This window comes from Triturus cristatus, chromosome 1_2 (genome assembly GCF_964204655.1).
Source record: "Triturus cristatus chromosome 1_2, aTriCri1.1, whole genome shotgun sequence".
NCBI lineage: Eukaryota > Metazoa > Chordata > Amphibia > Caudata > Salamandridae > Triturus > Triturus cristatus.
The window spans coordinates 849,855,270-849,869,776 of record NC_140580.1 but is presented as its reverse complement, the minus strand read 5'-3'; the positions used below and the strand labels follow the sequence as shown (position 1 = coordinate 849,869,776).

At 46.1% G+C, this 14,507-nt stretch overlaps 1 protein-coding gene across 6 annotated transcripts in view; it reads left to right on the top strand.

The window, feature by feature from the left end:
• The window catches only part of SPEN (spen family transcriptional repressor), a 392,229-nt gene that overhangs the window by 179,666 nt on the left and 198,056 nt on the right, over window positions 1-14,507 (top strand). For all 6 annotated transcript variants that reach the window (XM_085609027.1, XM_085609026.1, XM_085609025.1 and 3 more), the window contains exon 6: window positions 8,390-8,541. In XM_085609027.1, the coding sequence (XP_085465153.1) occupies window positions 8,390-8,541 (152 nt within the window). The remainder of the gene's footprint in view (window positions 1-8,389; window positions 8,542-14,507) is intronic.

Sequence of the window (14,507 nt, the reverse complement as noted above, 5' to 3'; positions counted from 1 at the left end):
GGCAGAACATCTTCTAGGAATACTAAATGAAAAGGTGGACATGCTCAGCAGGCTGTCGTCAGTCAGCCACGAATGGGAACTGAACCAGACTGTCTTGCAGGAAATTTTTCACCGGTGGGGCAGACCTTCAATAGACCTCTTTGCCACCCTGGAGAACAAAAAATGCCAGTTTTATGTCGGCAAGCTACACCATCACGGATCGCTGGGGAATGCGCCTTCGATAGCCTGGTCAGGCGCATTTGTTTACGCTTTTCCCCCCATTCCATTAATACCCAGAGTACTCCGGAAGATCAACCGGAACCGTGCAAGATGGTCTTAATAGCTCCAGCTTGGCCGAGGCAGTTCTGGTTCATGGGACTTCATCTCCTCTCCCTGGTCCCTCCACGGCTGCTACGGATGGTCCCAGACCTTCTCACGATGTCCCAGGGCCAGATCTGACATCTGGACACTCGCTCCTTACACCTAACAGCATTGCTGCTGAGCAGCGAGATTTTCTTGGGCTGGATCTCTCGGAGGAGATTAAGGATGTGCGCTCTCAGGCCAGAGCTCCTTCTACTAATAAGACATACCGTTTAAAATGGAAGAGATTCTGCATCTGGTGTCAGCAGGAGGGTTTCGACCCTTTCTCATCTCAACTTCACCAAGTTGTTCCATATTTCATGTCTTTGGCTAAAGCGTGGCTGGCTCATTCATCCATAAAGGTTAATTTGGCGGCAGTTTCTCGCTATAGACGCACCACATCTGGACCTTCTCTTTGGTCAGCCAGGATTGTCAAGCAGTTCCTCAAAGGCCTCTTTAGAGTCTTTCCTCCAGTGAGGCCTCCGTCTCCTATGTGGCATTTTCTATTTGGTTCTCACCCAGCTGATGAAGCACCCCTTTGAGCAGATTCATCGAGCAGATTTGAAATTCCTTTTTTGGAAGGTGGTGCTTCTCCTACCTCTCAGTTCTGGAAGAAGAATGGGTGAATTACAGGCTCTGACAATCCAGGAATCATTTCTGCAATTCAAGAAAAATACAGTGATCCTAAGGACTAACCCAAGGTTCATACCTAAGGTGCCTTCGGACTTTTATTTAAATGAGCGGGTGATCCTTAAGGCTTTCTTTCCTCAGCCCTCTATGCCGGCAGAAAGAGCACTCCACTCTCTGGATGTGCAGAGATGTTTGAAGTTCTATCTGGACTGTACTAAGGAATTCCGAAAATCTTCTCAACTGTTTGTATCGTTTAGCGCTCCCCGCAAGGGCTTACCCCTGTCCAAGCATGGGATTGCTTGGTGGGTGGCCAGTGCCATAAGTTTTTGTCATTCAACAGCGGGCAAAAACCTGGAGGGTAGAGTCCGAGCACATTCTACAAGTTCCATGGCTTCCTCTACGGCCCTCTTTGCTGGGGTCCAGATCAAAGATATCTGCAGGGCTGCAACTTGGAGCAGCTCGAACACCTTCACAAGACATTACTGCCTGGAGGCCTCGACACATTAAGACATGGCTGTAGGCCAGGCAGTCCGGAGGAACCTCTTCCATTGAGTGGTGAGCTTTCCTTTCTTCCCTCCTTCCTTTCTTGTTATTGGCACATTTTGGTTTTGGAATTATATGTATATTTACTTTTATTCTTAAACGTTAATGCACTGTTTTTTAATATAAGGAGAGAGCAAAATGTGCTTCTGACTGCTAGCTACTCTGATACAAGCTATGGGAATCTATGAAAGTTCCAATACTGGAGTAAGAAAACAAGTTACTTCCCTGTAACTTAGGTTCTCCAGTATTGGTAACTTTCATAGATTCCCATGCGGCCACCCTCCTCCCCTGAGAAAGCTCAGCCTTCAGCATGTTTTGTTATACTGTTACACAACGGCTACGAAAATCTGAGGCTCTGAGGTTCTCTCAGGAAGGTTCTGTGGGGTGAGGCTATTCTGATTGGTTGTTGCATTATTTTGGTCTCTTTTACAAAAAGAGGTGGATATGCTACAAAATGTGATGAGGCCTAGGACTTTCTTCTTTTTTTTTTGTACCTACTGCTATGTTATTTTTTTTACCGAGACTCCCATTCCGACGACTGGGAATGATACAAGCTACGGGAATCTATGAAAGTTACCAATACTGGAGAACCAAAGTTACAGGTAAGTTATGTGTGTGTGTGTGTGTGTGTGCGCGCGTGTGTGTGTGTGTGTGTGTGTATATATATATATATATATATATATTGGTACTGTCATGGTGGGATTGTTCGCCTTCATTGTTACTTCTATTTTTCACTGTACTGCTCTTTAATCTGATTCAAGCATGTGAATCTATAAAGGATACGATACTGGAGAAAAAAACAAGTTACTTACCTGTACACTGTGGTTCTCCAGTATTGATATCATTCATAGGTTCACATGTGACCCGCCCTCCTCCCCAGTTAGGCTCACCATTCTACATCAGAGTTGTGTATATATATATATATTTTCACACTTGTGCTCAAAATCTGAGTTGTGGTGGCGGCTCTGTGGAGAGGGTTACTCTGAGGTCTCTGCTGTGATTGGCTGAACTTTGGATGTTCTAAAATGAGGTTGATAGAGTGCTCAATTTAATTTCTCCCTATTGAGGTCTATGTCATGTATTCAGTACCACTATTTCTACTGTTACTGTAGGACTCCCACCATGACGACGGGAAGATTCAAGCATGTGAATCCATAAAAGATATCAGTACTGGAAAACCAGAGTTTAATGGTAAGTAACTTGTTTTTTAGCCACCGCTTTGGTAGATAACTGCTGTATAGTCTATGCAAAGCATGTGAGCTACAGCTCACATGCCTGGGACGGAAAATGCTACACACCCAGTATGCATCTGTTCTCTGCATGTGGAGCTGTAGAGTCGCATGCGCCCACCTGCCTCCCCGGGTACCTATACCTGTTGCAGTAATATCTTACTTAGATACGTACCTACATGGACATCTCTTACTACTCTTACTAACTCCATTATCACCCTCTGTTGCAAACAATCTAACAATAGAGCCGACGCCCATGCGCACCATCACCGAAAGGAGGAGTCACCTACCTTGTGACTGGAAAAGACATCTTCGAACAAAAACAAAGTGCAAACATCCGGACCCGACACTAAATGGCGGGCTATGCAAAGCATGTGACTCTATAGCTCTACATGCCAAGAACAGATACATACTGGGTAAGTAGCGTTTTCCTTCATTAATCTGTAGAACCATTTCACCTCGGTAAATAAGATTATAGCAGTGCATTCAGAAGTTTTTTTTTTTTTTTTAAAGTGATGATTTTCAAACGTGAATTTAGAAACGTTCATGACCCCCGCAGCCCTACAACCCGACAACAATGCCATTAGTGATTACATCCAGACACAGGAGAAGGTTTTGTACAATACTCCTGAAGTCCAATATTGGGAGGTCCTCTTATATGTGATAACTAAGAAAAAGCAGGGAAATCGAAATAAAATAATTGCCCAGCATCACACAATTTGGTCAAGTGGGGAAGCCGGCATTCATCCCTGGTTTTCTGGTTTCATGTTGCGCAATTTACTTCAGCCAATACAATGCTTCGCTTTCCCTACACTCACTTTATGCCCCCACTTCCCGCTGGCATCTGTGCGGTCCTCTCTCACACCAAAGACCAAACTTTTCGACCCCTGGCAAAATGTTTGTGAATACCCATTCTTCAGACAAATGGGTTTTAAACATAATACAATACGAATGTTGCATGGAATTAGACAAAGCACCTCCATGCAAGCGGCCAAAGAGAGAGGTGCATTCAAAGGAGGAACCATCAGGTCTACTCAAGGGAGTAGAAGAAATGTTAGCAAAAGATGCATTAGAACTAGTGCCAAAGATAGCAATCAACAAAGGAAACTACTCAACATATTTTTTTACTACAAAGGTAGATGGAACAGTGCGGCCAATTCTGGACCTGAGGTTTCTAAACAAATTTATAAAGACACAGAGTTCAAGATGACCACTCGAGAGGTGATAGCACAATTGCAAGTAGGAGATTACATGGTAGCAATTTGCTTGAAATATGCTCGTTTACACATTCTAGTGACTACATGCCACAAAAGATTCCTTAGATTTTTGGTAGGCAAGACACTCCCAGTTCAAGGTGCTGGCATTCGGTATAAAATCTGCACCAAGATTATTTACAAGGTGCCCAACAGCAGTGGCAGCACACTTACGGAGACAATGCATACACGTTTATCCCTACCTAGACGACTGGCTTGTAAGGGCAAACTCGCACAATAAATGCAAAGAACGCATTCTGCAAGTAATATAAACTGGCTGAGGGTTCTCAATAAAAATGGAGAAGTCCTCTCCCAAACCAGAACAATAGAAGATGTTTCTGGGGGCAAGGATTAATTCAATCCAAGAAACATTGTTTCCCAGCAATAAGAGAACAGTGGCACTGTTGAAGGATACACATATTTTGGCAGGGTGCAACCTCTGGCAGTGAGGAAGGTGGGAAGTTATTAGGAATGATGGCTTCCTGCATCCCTTTGATACTAAACACCAGACTTCACAAGTGACCTTTGCAGGAATGGCAACAAAACCAATGGTAATGGTCAACCAAGGAGTTGGGAAGATCTGGTGGTTGTTATGCAGAATAGGAGATGGCGTGATGGAATAGGTCACATTTGACACCAGGGAAAACATTTCCACAACCAACTCCTTCAGTGACCATTACGACAGTTGATTCATAGATGGGTTTGGAAGCACATATGAACAATCTCATAGCAAGGGGAGTCTGGAAAGAACAGGATGCAGTACAACGTATCAAAGTCCTGAAACTGTAGACTATTCCTAGACTTAAAAGCCTTTCGGAAAGAACTGTGGGTAAAAACAATATGGATTCAAACGAACAGCACAACCACCATGTTTTATATCAACAAACAGGGAGGGACACAGTCTCTTCTACTCTCAAGATTAGCACAATAGCATGGCTCCTGGAGACTTAGAATTTGAACAACTAAAGTTACCAGAGAATACAAAGGCTGTCCTAAAAGAGGAAAGACAGTCAACAACTAGAAAGTGTTACATAGGAAAATGAAAAATATACTAATTTTGGTGGCTAAATGGAGGATTATTAAGAAAGAACACTAGAGATAATTTAACACATCTTCTAAACTTTAAACTGACATATGCATCCTTTAAGTTTCATTTGGCAGCAATAGTGGCGTACACAAGGGGCCAAATTTGGAGAAGTTTCTTCACAATGCCAGCCATTAAGAGGTTCCTGTAAGGAGCAAAGCGAATTGCACCTCCAAAGAAGCTACCCGCACCCACGTGGAATTTGAATGTAGTGCTCACACAACTGAGTAAGGCACCATTCAAACCTTTACACAAAGCTGCATTGCAAATGCTCACGCTAAAGACTGCCTTTTTAGTGGCCATTACCTCACTATGCAGAGTTTGTGAAATTCAAACACTCACGATACAAGAAACATATTTCCAAGTACACTCAAGCAGGATTGTCATGAGAACCTACCCGCAGTTCATAGCAAAGGTTATCTCCCAATTCCACTGGTATCAAAGTATACAGATACCAAATTCCTTTGAGAAACCAAAGATGCACGCAGAAAGGATATCACATACTTTAGACGCAAGACATGCGGTAATGTATTACATTAAAAAGACAAAGGCAAACAGGAAGACAAAGCAGTTCTTCGTGTCATTTGCAAAGAGTTTTCTAGGAAGACCAATTACCAAGAACACAATCGCTAGGTGGAAAGCTCAAACTATTCAGTTGTGTCACAAGAATGCGGGGTAAACATAGCACACTCATGGAGCACATTCAACCAGAAAGAAAGGAGCCACTGTTGCTTTCCTAGTAAATACGCCATAACAAGACATTTTTATGGCAGCAACATGGTCATGAGTGCACATGTTCACAAGACAATATGGTGTAGATATTCAAATGAACAAGGAAGCACAAGTGGGTCAAAAGGTCTTACAACATCTGTTTACAAATGACTGCTAATCTTCAAGCATCAATGTCGTAACAAACCGCTACAAAGTCTATGCACAGCATGTAAATACAGAAAAGATTCATGCCGCAAAATGTATAGTCTTATCTGTTGGTGTAGTTTTGCAGCTTGAAGAATTTTCTCGCTAAACAAGCGAACCCACTCTCCTCCGCCAATGAAGATGAAAGGAGGAAGAGGGGGAAAAAAACAAAGAAAGAAAAAATAATCTGAAGATGACGACCAAAGGTGGGAGCTTCCGGAGGAAGCTCAACGACGTCACAAGGGGACACCAAATGGAGGTCCGTCGACACTCACCAACAAACGCAACAAGCATTGGCATAGCCAATAGATCTCTCCTTCGGGACCTGATAAGTGTTTAGTTATCCAGCACAATATCCTTGGTGCAACAACATCAACTGTTGCATTTCTAAACACTTATAAGGTCCCAAAGGTGAGACCTATTGGCTGTGCCAATGCTTGTTATATAATGCTCTTAATTAGGTTTGTTGGTATAATTGGTAGTAAAACTAGATAAGTGTCTACCAGGGTGAAAGATCCGGTGTCCCAAAATGAGGCAATACATATATGTAAGAAGTGCCCGACCTGCTTTAGGATCTGTGAGAGAAGCGTCGCACACTGCAGTGTTTCCGGTGTCCGATCGTTTCTAGCGTTAAGGTCGGCGAGTCAGAGCATGGACAAAGATGCAGCCTCCAGCCGCCAATCATAGCTCGACCCTAGGTGGAGGGCGGGTGCATCCCCACGTGGGCTGAATGGAGCTTAATATTGACAACGGACTGCAGCCGTCCCAAATGCGTTGTTTGGGCGTGGCTGTGGTCTCATATGTGGCGCTCAATTGGTCCGCGTCAGTTACTAAGACTTGTAAGTCGGATTAATCGTCTGATGTTATCTTCCTTTACATGAGCGTGCCTCGCTCCGTGTTATGAAAGAGATTTAACCCATGAGGTCGGGGAGACTGGTACTCTCGGTGATTTTAGATTTTCGGAGTGACATTTCCCGAAATAGCGATATAAAGGTGAATAAATAATATCTAGTGCCATATTTATGCTGAAAAGCGTTGCATCATCTACCATGTTTTAAAACGTGTTGGGACATCTTACTGCTTAAACAAAGCACGGCGGGTGGGCGGGCGGCCGGCAGTGTACATAAATGGTAATGCAAAAGTAATAATGATGAAAGCGCCGGTGCATAGTAAATGTATGCGCATGCGCAGCTTTCAAAGTGCTGCTGAAGGCTGGTGGTTCGCGCGTGCACGCTCGCGTTAACGCAAGCTTGTCGCCAGCCAGCAGCACTATGAAAACTCACCTTCTAAAGTCTCTCCGAGCAACGCATGCGCGCTGACTCAGCGAGACCTAAAAATAGTAGAAGGGCAAGTTTTTTACAACAATTTCGGACCCAACCACTAGATGGCGGAATAATACACCGCATGTGAATCTAGAAAATTATTCAAGCTGCAAAACCACACCGACAGGTAAACTATACTTTCTGTCGTGGTGGGGATGATGTGGTTATTTCTTCTGGTCCTTTGAGGCATGCAGCTTCTGCGTATAGGATGCCTTTAAAAGGGGTGTGGGGGGCCAGTGTGGAGTTTAAAGCCCGGGTGCTGTGTGTTACTACCTCTGATGAGCAATCCGTAATCCACCCGCCTTAGTGCTGTCCTAGAAATGAAAATCTAGACTTGGTGGTAATGTCCTTTTTGTCTTTCAGTAGATCATAAAAATAAATGTAAATGCTTATTTTGCTTTGTATAGGGATTACTGATCTACATTGAGGAGAGTTTTACTCCCCTCAAGTCTACATGTTCCCTTTCATTTTGTTCCTGTTTTAAAAAGTTTAAAATGAAAAATGGCTTTGGAAAGTAATTCCCTTGTGTTAGTCCCATTTTTCATTTCTTCTTTCAAATTGTTACTAAAAGATCAAGCAGAGCGCAAATGTCATTTTTTTACTTGGCCGTTCTATTTTGCCCTTATTAGTGAGTTTGTGTGTGTTTTAAATGTGTTCTGGGATGCCTCGCACAGGTGGGACTACTCATTGTGTGGGCTTATGAAGCTACCTCTGATGAACAAATGCCTTTTACAGTTAAGTTACATGTTCTTAACTAGTTGTCGATCGGTTTTCATGCTTTCAACCATTCATGTTACTTTGGTCTATCCACTTATACTTTAAGTTGCTTTCACTGTCCCTGCTGTATACTGATATGGTTCCACCCAGTCGTCTTAAAAAATCGCCATTGCGTATCACAACTTTGCCCATTCCTCAATGGTATATTGTGATCATTTCAACTGAGCAGTAGGGGCGGAGGATTTAATGATAGTCTGACCTGTCACTTGCCCTGCCATCTGTTTCTGAGCATTAACAAAGTAGCATACCAAATGTTTGACTCTAAAGGAAGCACACTGTTTTGTTTAATAACCACAGAAACTGAAAGCGAGAATGAATTTCGCCCTCTGGATGAAAGGATAGACGAATTTCACCCCAAAGCAACACGGACACTCTTCATTGGCAACTTAGAGAAAACGACAACTTATCATGACCTACGCCTACTCTTTCAGCGATTTGGAGAGATTGTGGTATGTATCCCATCTGTTTTTTTCTAGATTTACCTTACAGCATCCTGGATGCTTACCTATTTAAGACCAGTGGCTGGAAGTATCAGTTTTGCAGTGTGAAACTTTCTTAATTCACTATGCTGTGCATTATTCCGCGGTCTGGTGGTTGGGTCTGGAATCGTAGTCTGTCTTTAATTTTTTTATTTTTTTTTGTAGCCCAGGTGGGCGTCGACGTCTCACCATTTGGTGTACCTCTCGTGACGTCGGCACGCTTCCTGCGGAAGCTCCCACCTCGGGGCGCCATCTTCAGATTCTTTTTTCCGCCGTTAGGTCTGGAACGTCACCGTGAAGCTCCAGAGTTTTTGGGAAGAAAAGAAGAAAAAGCACGAGTTTCATCGAAGAAGAAGTTGAGGAAGACTACAGAAAGAAAGATCAACAAGCCGGGACGACGAAGGAGGAGAACTTCGAGATCTTTGACGTCCAACGGAGAATGCGCACTCAGGGACACTGAGTGCAGGAATGGACAAGATACCCTTTAAATTCTGCCGTAACTGCCACCATAAATACGCGCTGAAGTACCAACACCCGGTCTGCAATCTTTGCCTGCCAGTCGACCACGAAAGCAAAGACTGCAAAGCCTGTTCCGCCTTCACACCGAAGACACTCCGGGTTAGAGAGAGACAGAGTAGAGCCAATTACAACATGCAAGGCAAGGGACAGGCCCCGTCGCTGTACGAACTGGGCCTCTCCACCGACGATTAAGACCACGTCGCCGAGGGACCAGATGACTTCACAGAGACAGATAAGAAAACGTCTGATAAGGTAGGAGAGACGTCGAACACTAAACCCTCGACAGGGCCCCGAAAGCCTGAGTCAGACTGTCGAAAAACAGAGTCAAAGTCCTCGAAAGGAGCACCGGCGCCGAAAATTTAAACCCGCAGCTACTTCCAAGGACGAAAGGCCCGGCGGATCCTTCAAAAAGGACTCCCAGGTGGCGAAGACCGGCGAAAAGCCAAGGTCGTCGAAGCAAGGCCAAGAACTGGGGCGCTCTACTTCGAAGGAGAAGGTCGCGTCGGCTCCGGCGAAAAGACCCGCGCTCGACGCCGATCAGGCCTCAGAGCTGGAAAAGAAGAAGAGGAGGCTCAAGGCAGAAATGGAAAGCATCCTACAAAGGAAAAAGGAGTTTGACGAAAAGATGAAAAAATTCACGATTCCCACGAAACCACCGTCGGTCATCGTAGACGTCGAGGAACAGGAAGAGTTCGACGCCGAAGAACTGTCAAAAACTCCCGGAGAAGAAGAAGAGGACCTATACTATGAGGGAGAGGAAGATGATGACCAACAATCAAACTATGGCTCGGCGCCGTCGACGACACAGGACCTGGAGTGGCAGGACCTTGACGCCAAAAACCTGGAAGAGCTTGTGGAGACTTACCCTTCGAGGCCTTCACCGCCAGATTACATTGGAGCCTACAATATGGTCATCAAAAGCGCAGCTGCAGCTTTTGGGGTCAAGCTGGAGGAAGAAAAGCCTAAAGCAGACTTTTTACTCGAAACACTGCTCCCCATTCTAACGAGGAGCCAGTTCCTACCCATGCTCCAAAGTGTCATGAACCAGGGGAAAGAGGCGTTCAAGGACCCAGCAACATGCAGGTCCATCACACCTAGGACGGAGAAGAAGTATAAGCACTCCTCACAGGACCCTTCCTACATCAAGGGATCCGTCACAGCGGACTCCATCATTGCGTCAACTGCCAGGAAAAGGGCTAATGTCCCGGCAACCTCTGACCCACCACCAGACAAGGAAAGCTGAAGGATGGACCTGACTGGGAGGAAGATTGAAAGAAACGCGGCGATGCACTGGCGCATGGAGAACTCCAATGCCCTACTGAACAGACACCAATACCAACATTGGGACGAAATGGGGCTGTTAATCAAGCACCTCCCCGAACAATACCAGCAAGGAGCCTCGCACCTGGTGGAGGAAGGGAAGAATATCGCAAATTCTTGCCTTAAAACGGCCTTAGATGGAGCCGAAACATCAAGCAGGTTGATGGCAATAGGGATAACGGAAAGAAGGCAGGCCTGGCTCAGGATCTCAGGCTTCAAGCCGGAAGTCCAGATCAACATCCTGAACACCCCTTTCAACGGGGAAACGCTGTTTGGAGCCCCGGTGGAAGCAAAACTCACCCAGCTCAAAAAGGAGAACGAAATAGCAAGGTCCAAGGGGACCCTGCAATTCAGAGGGATGAGAAGAGGTACCCCAACACGGAGACCATACGGAAGGGGCGGAAACCAGCCGGGAACGTCACACCAGACATTCCACCAGGGCGACAATCACGGCCAGCAGGGGCAGCAGAAACAAAATTGGCAGTACCAGCCTCAGGCCATTCTTTTCGTAGTAGGGGGAACGGACGAGGGCAAAGACTAAGAGGGGGAGAACAACCCGCCACAAAGTGACTCCGCCCGGCGAAGCGTGCTCACCCACAAGATCCCTCCGAGGGGAGAGCACAACAAATTCAACAAGAGGGGGTTACACAGACCAAACGCCAACGAGCATGCAACACCAGTAGGCGGCAGGCTGAGACGTTTCCTTCAGGAATGGAAAAAGATAACAGACAAATGGATACTCAACATCATACAGTTTGGATACTGCATAGAGTTGGAAAGGAAACCACCGAACAGGAAACCAAAGAGAAGGGAACACTCAGGACAGGAGCTAGTGCAACTCGTAGAGGAAGCACAAGAGCTACTCCAATAGGAGGCCATAGAACCAGTACCATTCAAAGAAAGGAACAAGGGAGTGTACTCAAACTACTTCCTGATACCAAAGGTGGACGAAACACTAAGACCCATCCTGGATCTACGGTTCCTAAACCAGTACATAAGGACACAAAAATTAAAAATGACGTCCCTACAAGAGGTACTCCCTCAGATGAGAGACGGAGACTTCATGTCTACCGTGGATCTCAAAGACGCCTACCTGCACATCCCAATGAACAGGCAGCACAAACATCTGTTAAGATTTACCAGTTCACAACCATGTCATTCGGACTAAAGTCCGCACCAAGGGTTTTCACAAAATGCCTTGCGGCAGTGGCGGCGTACCTGCAGAGGGAAGGGATTCATGTTATACCCTTATTTCGACGACTGGCTAATAAAAGCAAGTTCATGCGAAAGATGCGAGGAACACGCACAGCGGGTCACAAGGACGCTAACGAAGCTGGGATTCTCCATACACTGGGGGAAATCCTCAATGGAACCGGAACAGGTGAAGATCTTCCTGGGGGCAACACCATGCAGAAAACTGTGATCCCCAGCGACAAGAGAACACTGGCCCTGCTGAGGGAGACGCGCCTCTACCAGAAGGGGCGAGCTCTGACAGTGAGGACAGCAAGCAAGATCATGGGGATGATGGCGTCATGCATTCACCTAGTCCCCAAAGTACGCCTACACATGAGACCATTCCAGGAATGGCTGCAACAACAATGGTCACAAGCAACCGGAAGTTGGGAGGATCTAGTGGTTGTAACGCACACAGTGCAAGAAGAGATAGCGTGGTGGAACAAGGAGAACATAACAGTAGGGAAGCCCTTGACACCACCAAGCCCAACGGTGACCATCACCACAGACGCATCCCAGATAGGATGGGGAGCACATATGAACAAGCTCCGAGTGAGGGGGTCTGTGGACTCCAGCAGATGTGGTCGGACACATCAACTACCTGGAATTGAAGACCGTATTCCTAGCCCTGAAGGCCTTCCAGAAAAAACTATAAACCAGAAGGTGTTGATACAAACCGACAACACGACAACGATGTTCTACATCAACAAGCAGGGAGGAACACAATTATTCACTCTATCCAACCTGGCTCAGGAGATTTGGAGATGGGCCATCCCACTCAAAATAGACCTGCTGGCCATAAACCTACCAGGAAAGGACAATGTGGAAGCAGACTGGCTCAGCAGGCAGACTTCAGCATCCCACGAGTGGGAGCTCAATGGACAGGAAACGCAAAGGCTATTCAGAAGGTAGGGTACACCGACGATAGACCTGTTTGCAACACACCTGAATGCAAAATGCCTAAACTTCGCATCCAGGCAACCAGAGAAACAATCCCAGGGGAATGCCTATGGATAAGCGGGTCAAAAACATTTGCCTACGCTTTTCCCCCAATTCCACTGATATCCAGGGTACTCAACAAGTGCAGGACCAGCAACATGACACTGATCCTAGTAGCACCACAGTGGGCGAGACAGACCTGGTACTCACAAATAATGGAAATGGCATAGGGGCCACCCCACAAGTTCACCAAAAGGAAATACTTACTCTCCATGCAAAACGGAGAAGTTCTACACCCAGAGCCAGAGAGCCTCAGTCTAGCAGCATGGATCCTGAAGACAGAGTTCGCACACCTTAAGCTACCACAAAGCACCATGTGAGTGCTCCGGGAGGCAAGGAGACCCAACGACATGAAAATGCTATGGGGAGAAGTGGAAGAGGTTCACACAATGGTGCAGCAAAAAAACTGCAGAACAAGTTGACAAAGGAATCAACGGTGCTGAGATACCTCACACACCTACTAAAGGCTAAACTATGTTCATCCTCGCTAAGGGTACACCTAGCAGCGATTGTAGCTTACACACAAGGTGAGACGGGGGAAAGTTTCTTTACATCACGAGTAGTAAAGAGATTCCTGGAAGGGGCGAAAAGGATAGCGCCACCAAAGAGGATGCCACTGCCGGCATGGAACCTCAACATAGTCCTGACGGAACTTATGAAGGCACCCTTTAAGCCCATCCACAAGGCCTCACTTCAAATGCTGTCATTGAAGACAGCCTTTCTGGTGGCAATAACCTCGCTGCGCAGAGTAAGCGAGCTGCAAGCACTAACGCTGCAAGAACCTTGCATCCAAATACACAACGACAGGGTCGTAATGAGAACGGACCCACACTTCATGTCGTAGGTGGTGTCGGCATTCCATATGAACCAGACAATACCGAGCTTCTTTCAGAACCCAGCCAAAAGCGCAGAAAGGGCACTGCACACTCTAGACGCAAGAAGGGCGGTGATGCACTACATCGAGAGAACCAAGGAGCACAGGAAAACTAAGCAGTTTTTTGTGTCCTTCACAACCAGCTTCCTGGGTAGACCAGTAACAAAAAGCACCATCGCTCGATGGGGCACGGGCCCACTCCACAAGGAGGAAAGGAGCAACAATTGCTTTTCTGGCTAACACACCCATTCAAGACATATGCCTGGCGGCAACATAGGCTTCAGTGCACACGTTCACTAAGCACTACTGCGTGGATATACAAATGAACAAGGAAGCACAAGTAGGACAGAAGGTGCTTCAACATGTATTCAAAGACCAACGCTCATCTTCCACCCAGCCGCCACAAAGATGACAAACCGCTACAAAGTCTATGCACAGCATAGTGAATCCAGAAAGATTCACGCTGCAAAACGAATAGTTTCGTACCTGTCGGTGTAGTTTTGCAGCTTGAAGATCTATCTGGATTCACTAGCGAACCCACCCACCTCTGCCAGAAAGATGAGGCTGGAGCAGAAGGTGGAAAGACAGAGAATAGAGAACAAGAAGAGACCTAAAAGAAGTGTGTAAAAGGATAGGATTAAGGAGAAAATAATAAAATTGCCTAGGATTCACACAAAAAAAAGAATCCGAAGATGGCGCCCCGAGGTGGGAGCTTCCGCAGGAAGCGTGCCGACGTCACGAGAGGTACACCAAATGGTGGGACGTCGACGCCCACCTGGGCTACAAAAAAAAGAAAAAAAGAAGACTACGATTCCGGACCCAACCACCAGACCGCAGAATAATGCACAGCATAGTGAATCCAGAAAGATCTTCAAGCTGCAAAACTACACAGAGGTAAAACTATTCGATACTGCGAATCGACTGCAGATAGTTTGTCATTCTTCCACTGCTTCCATACAAACTGTTTGGGAATGCCTATACGAGAGGCAGG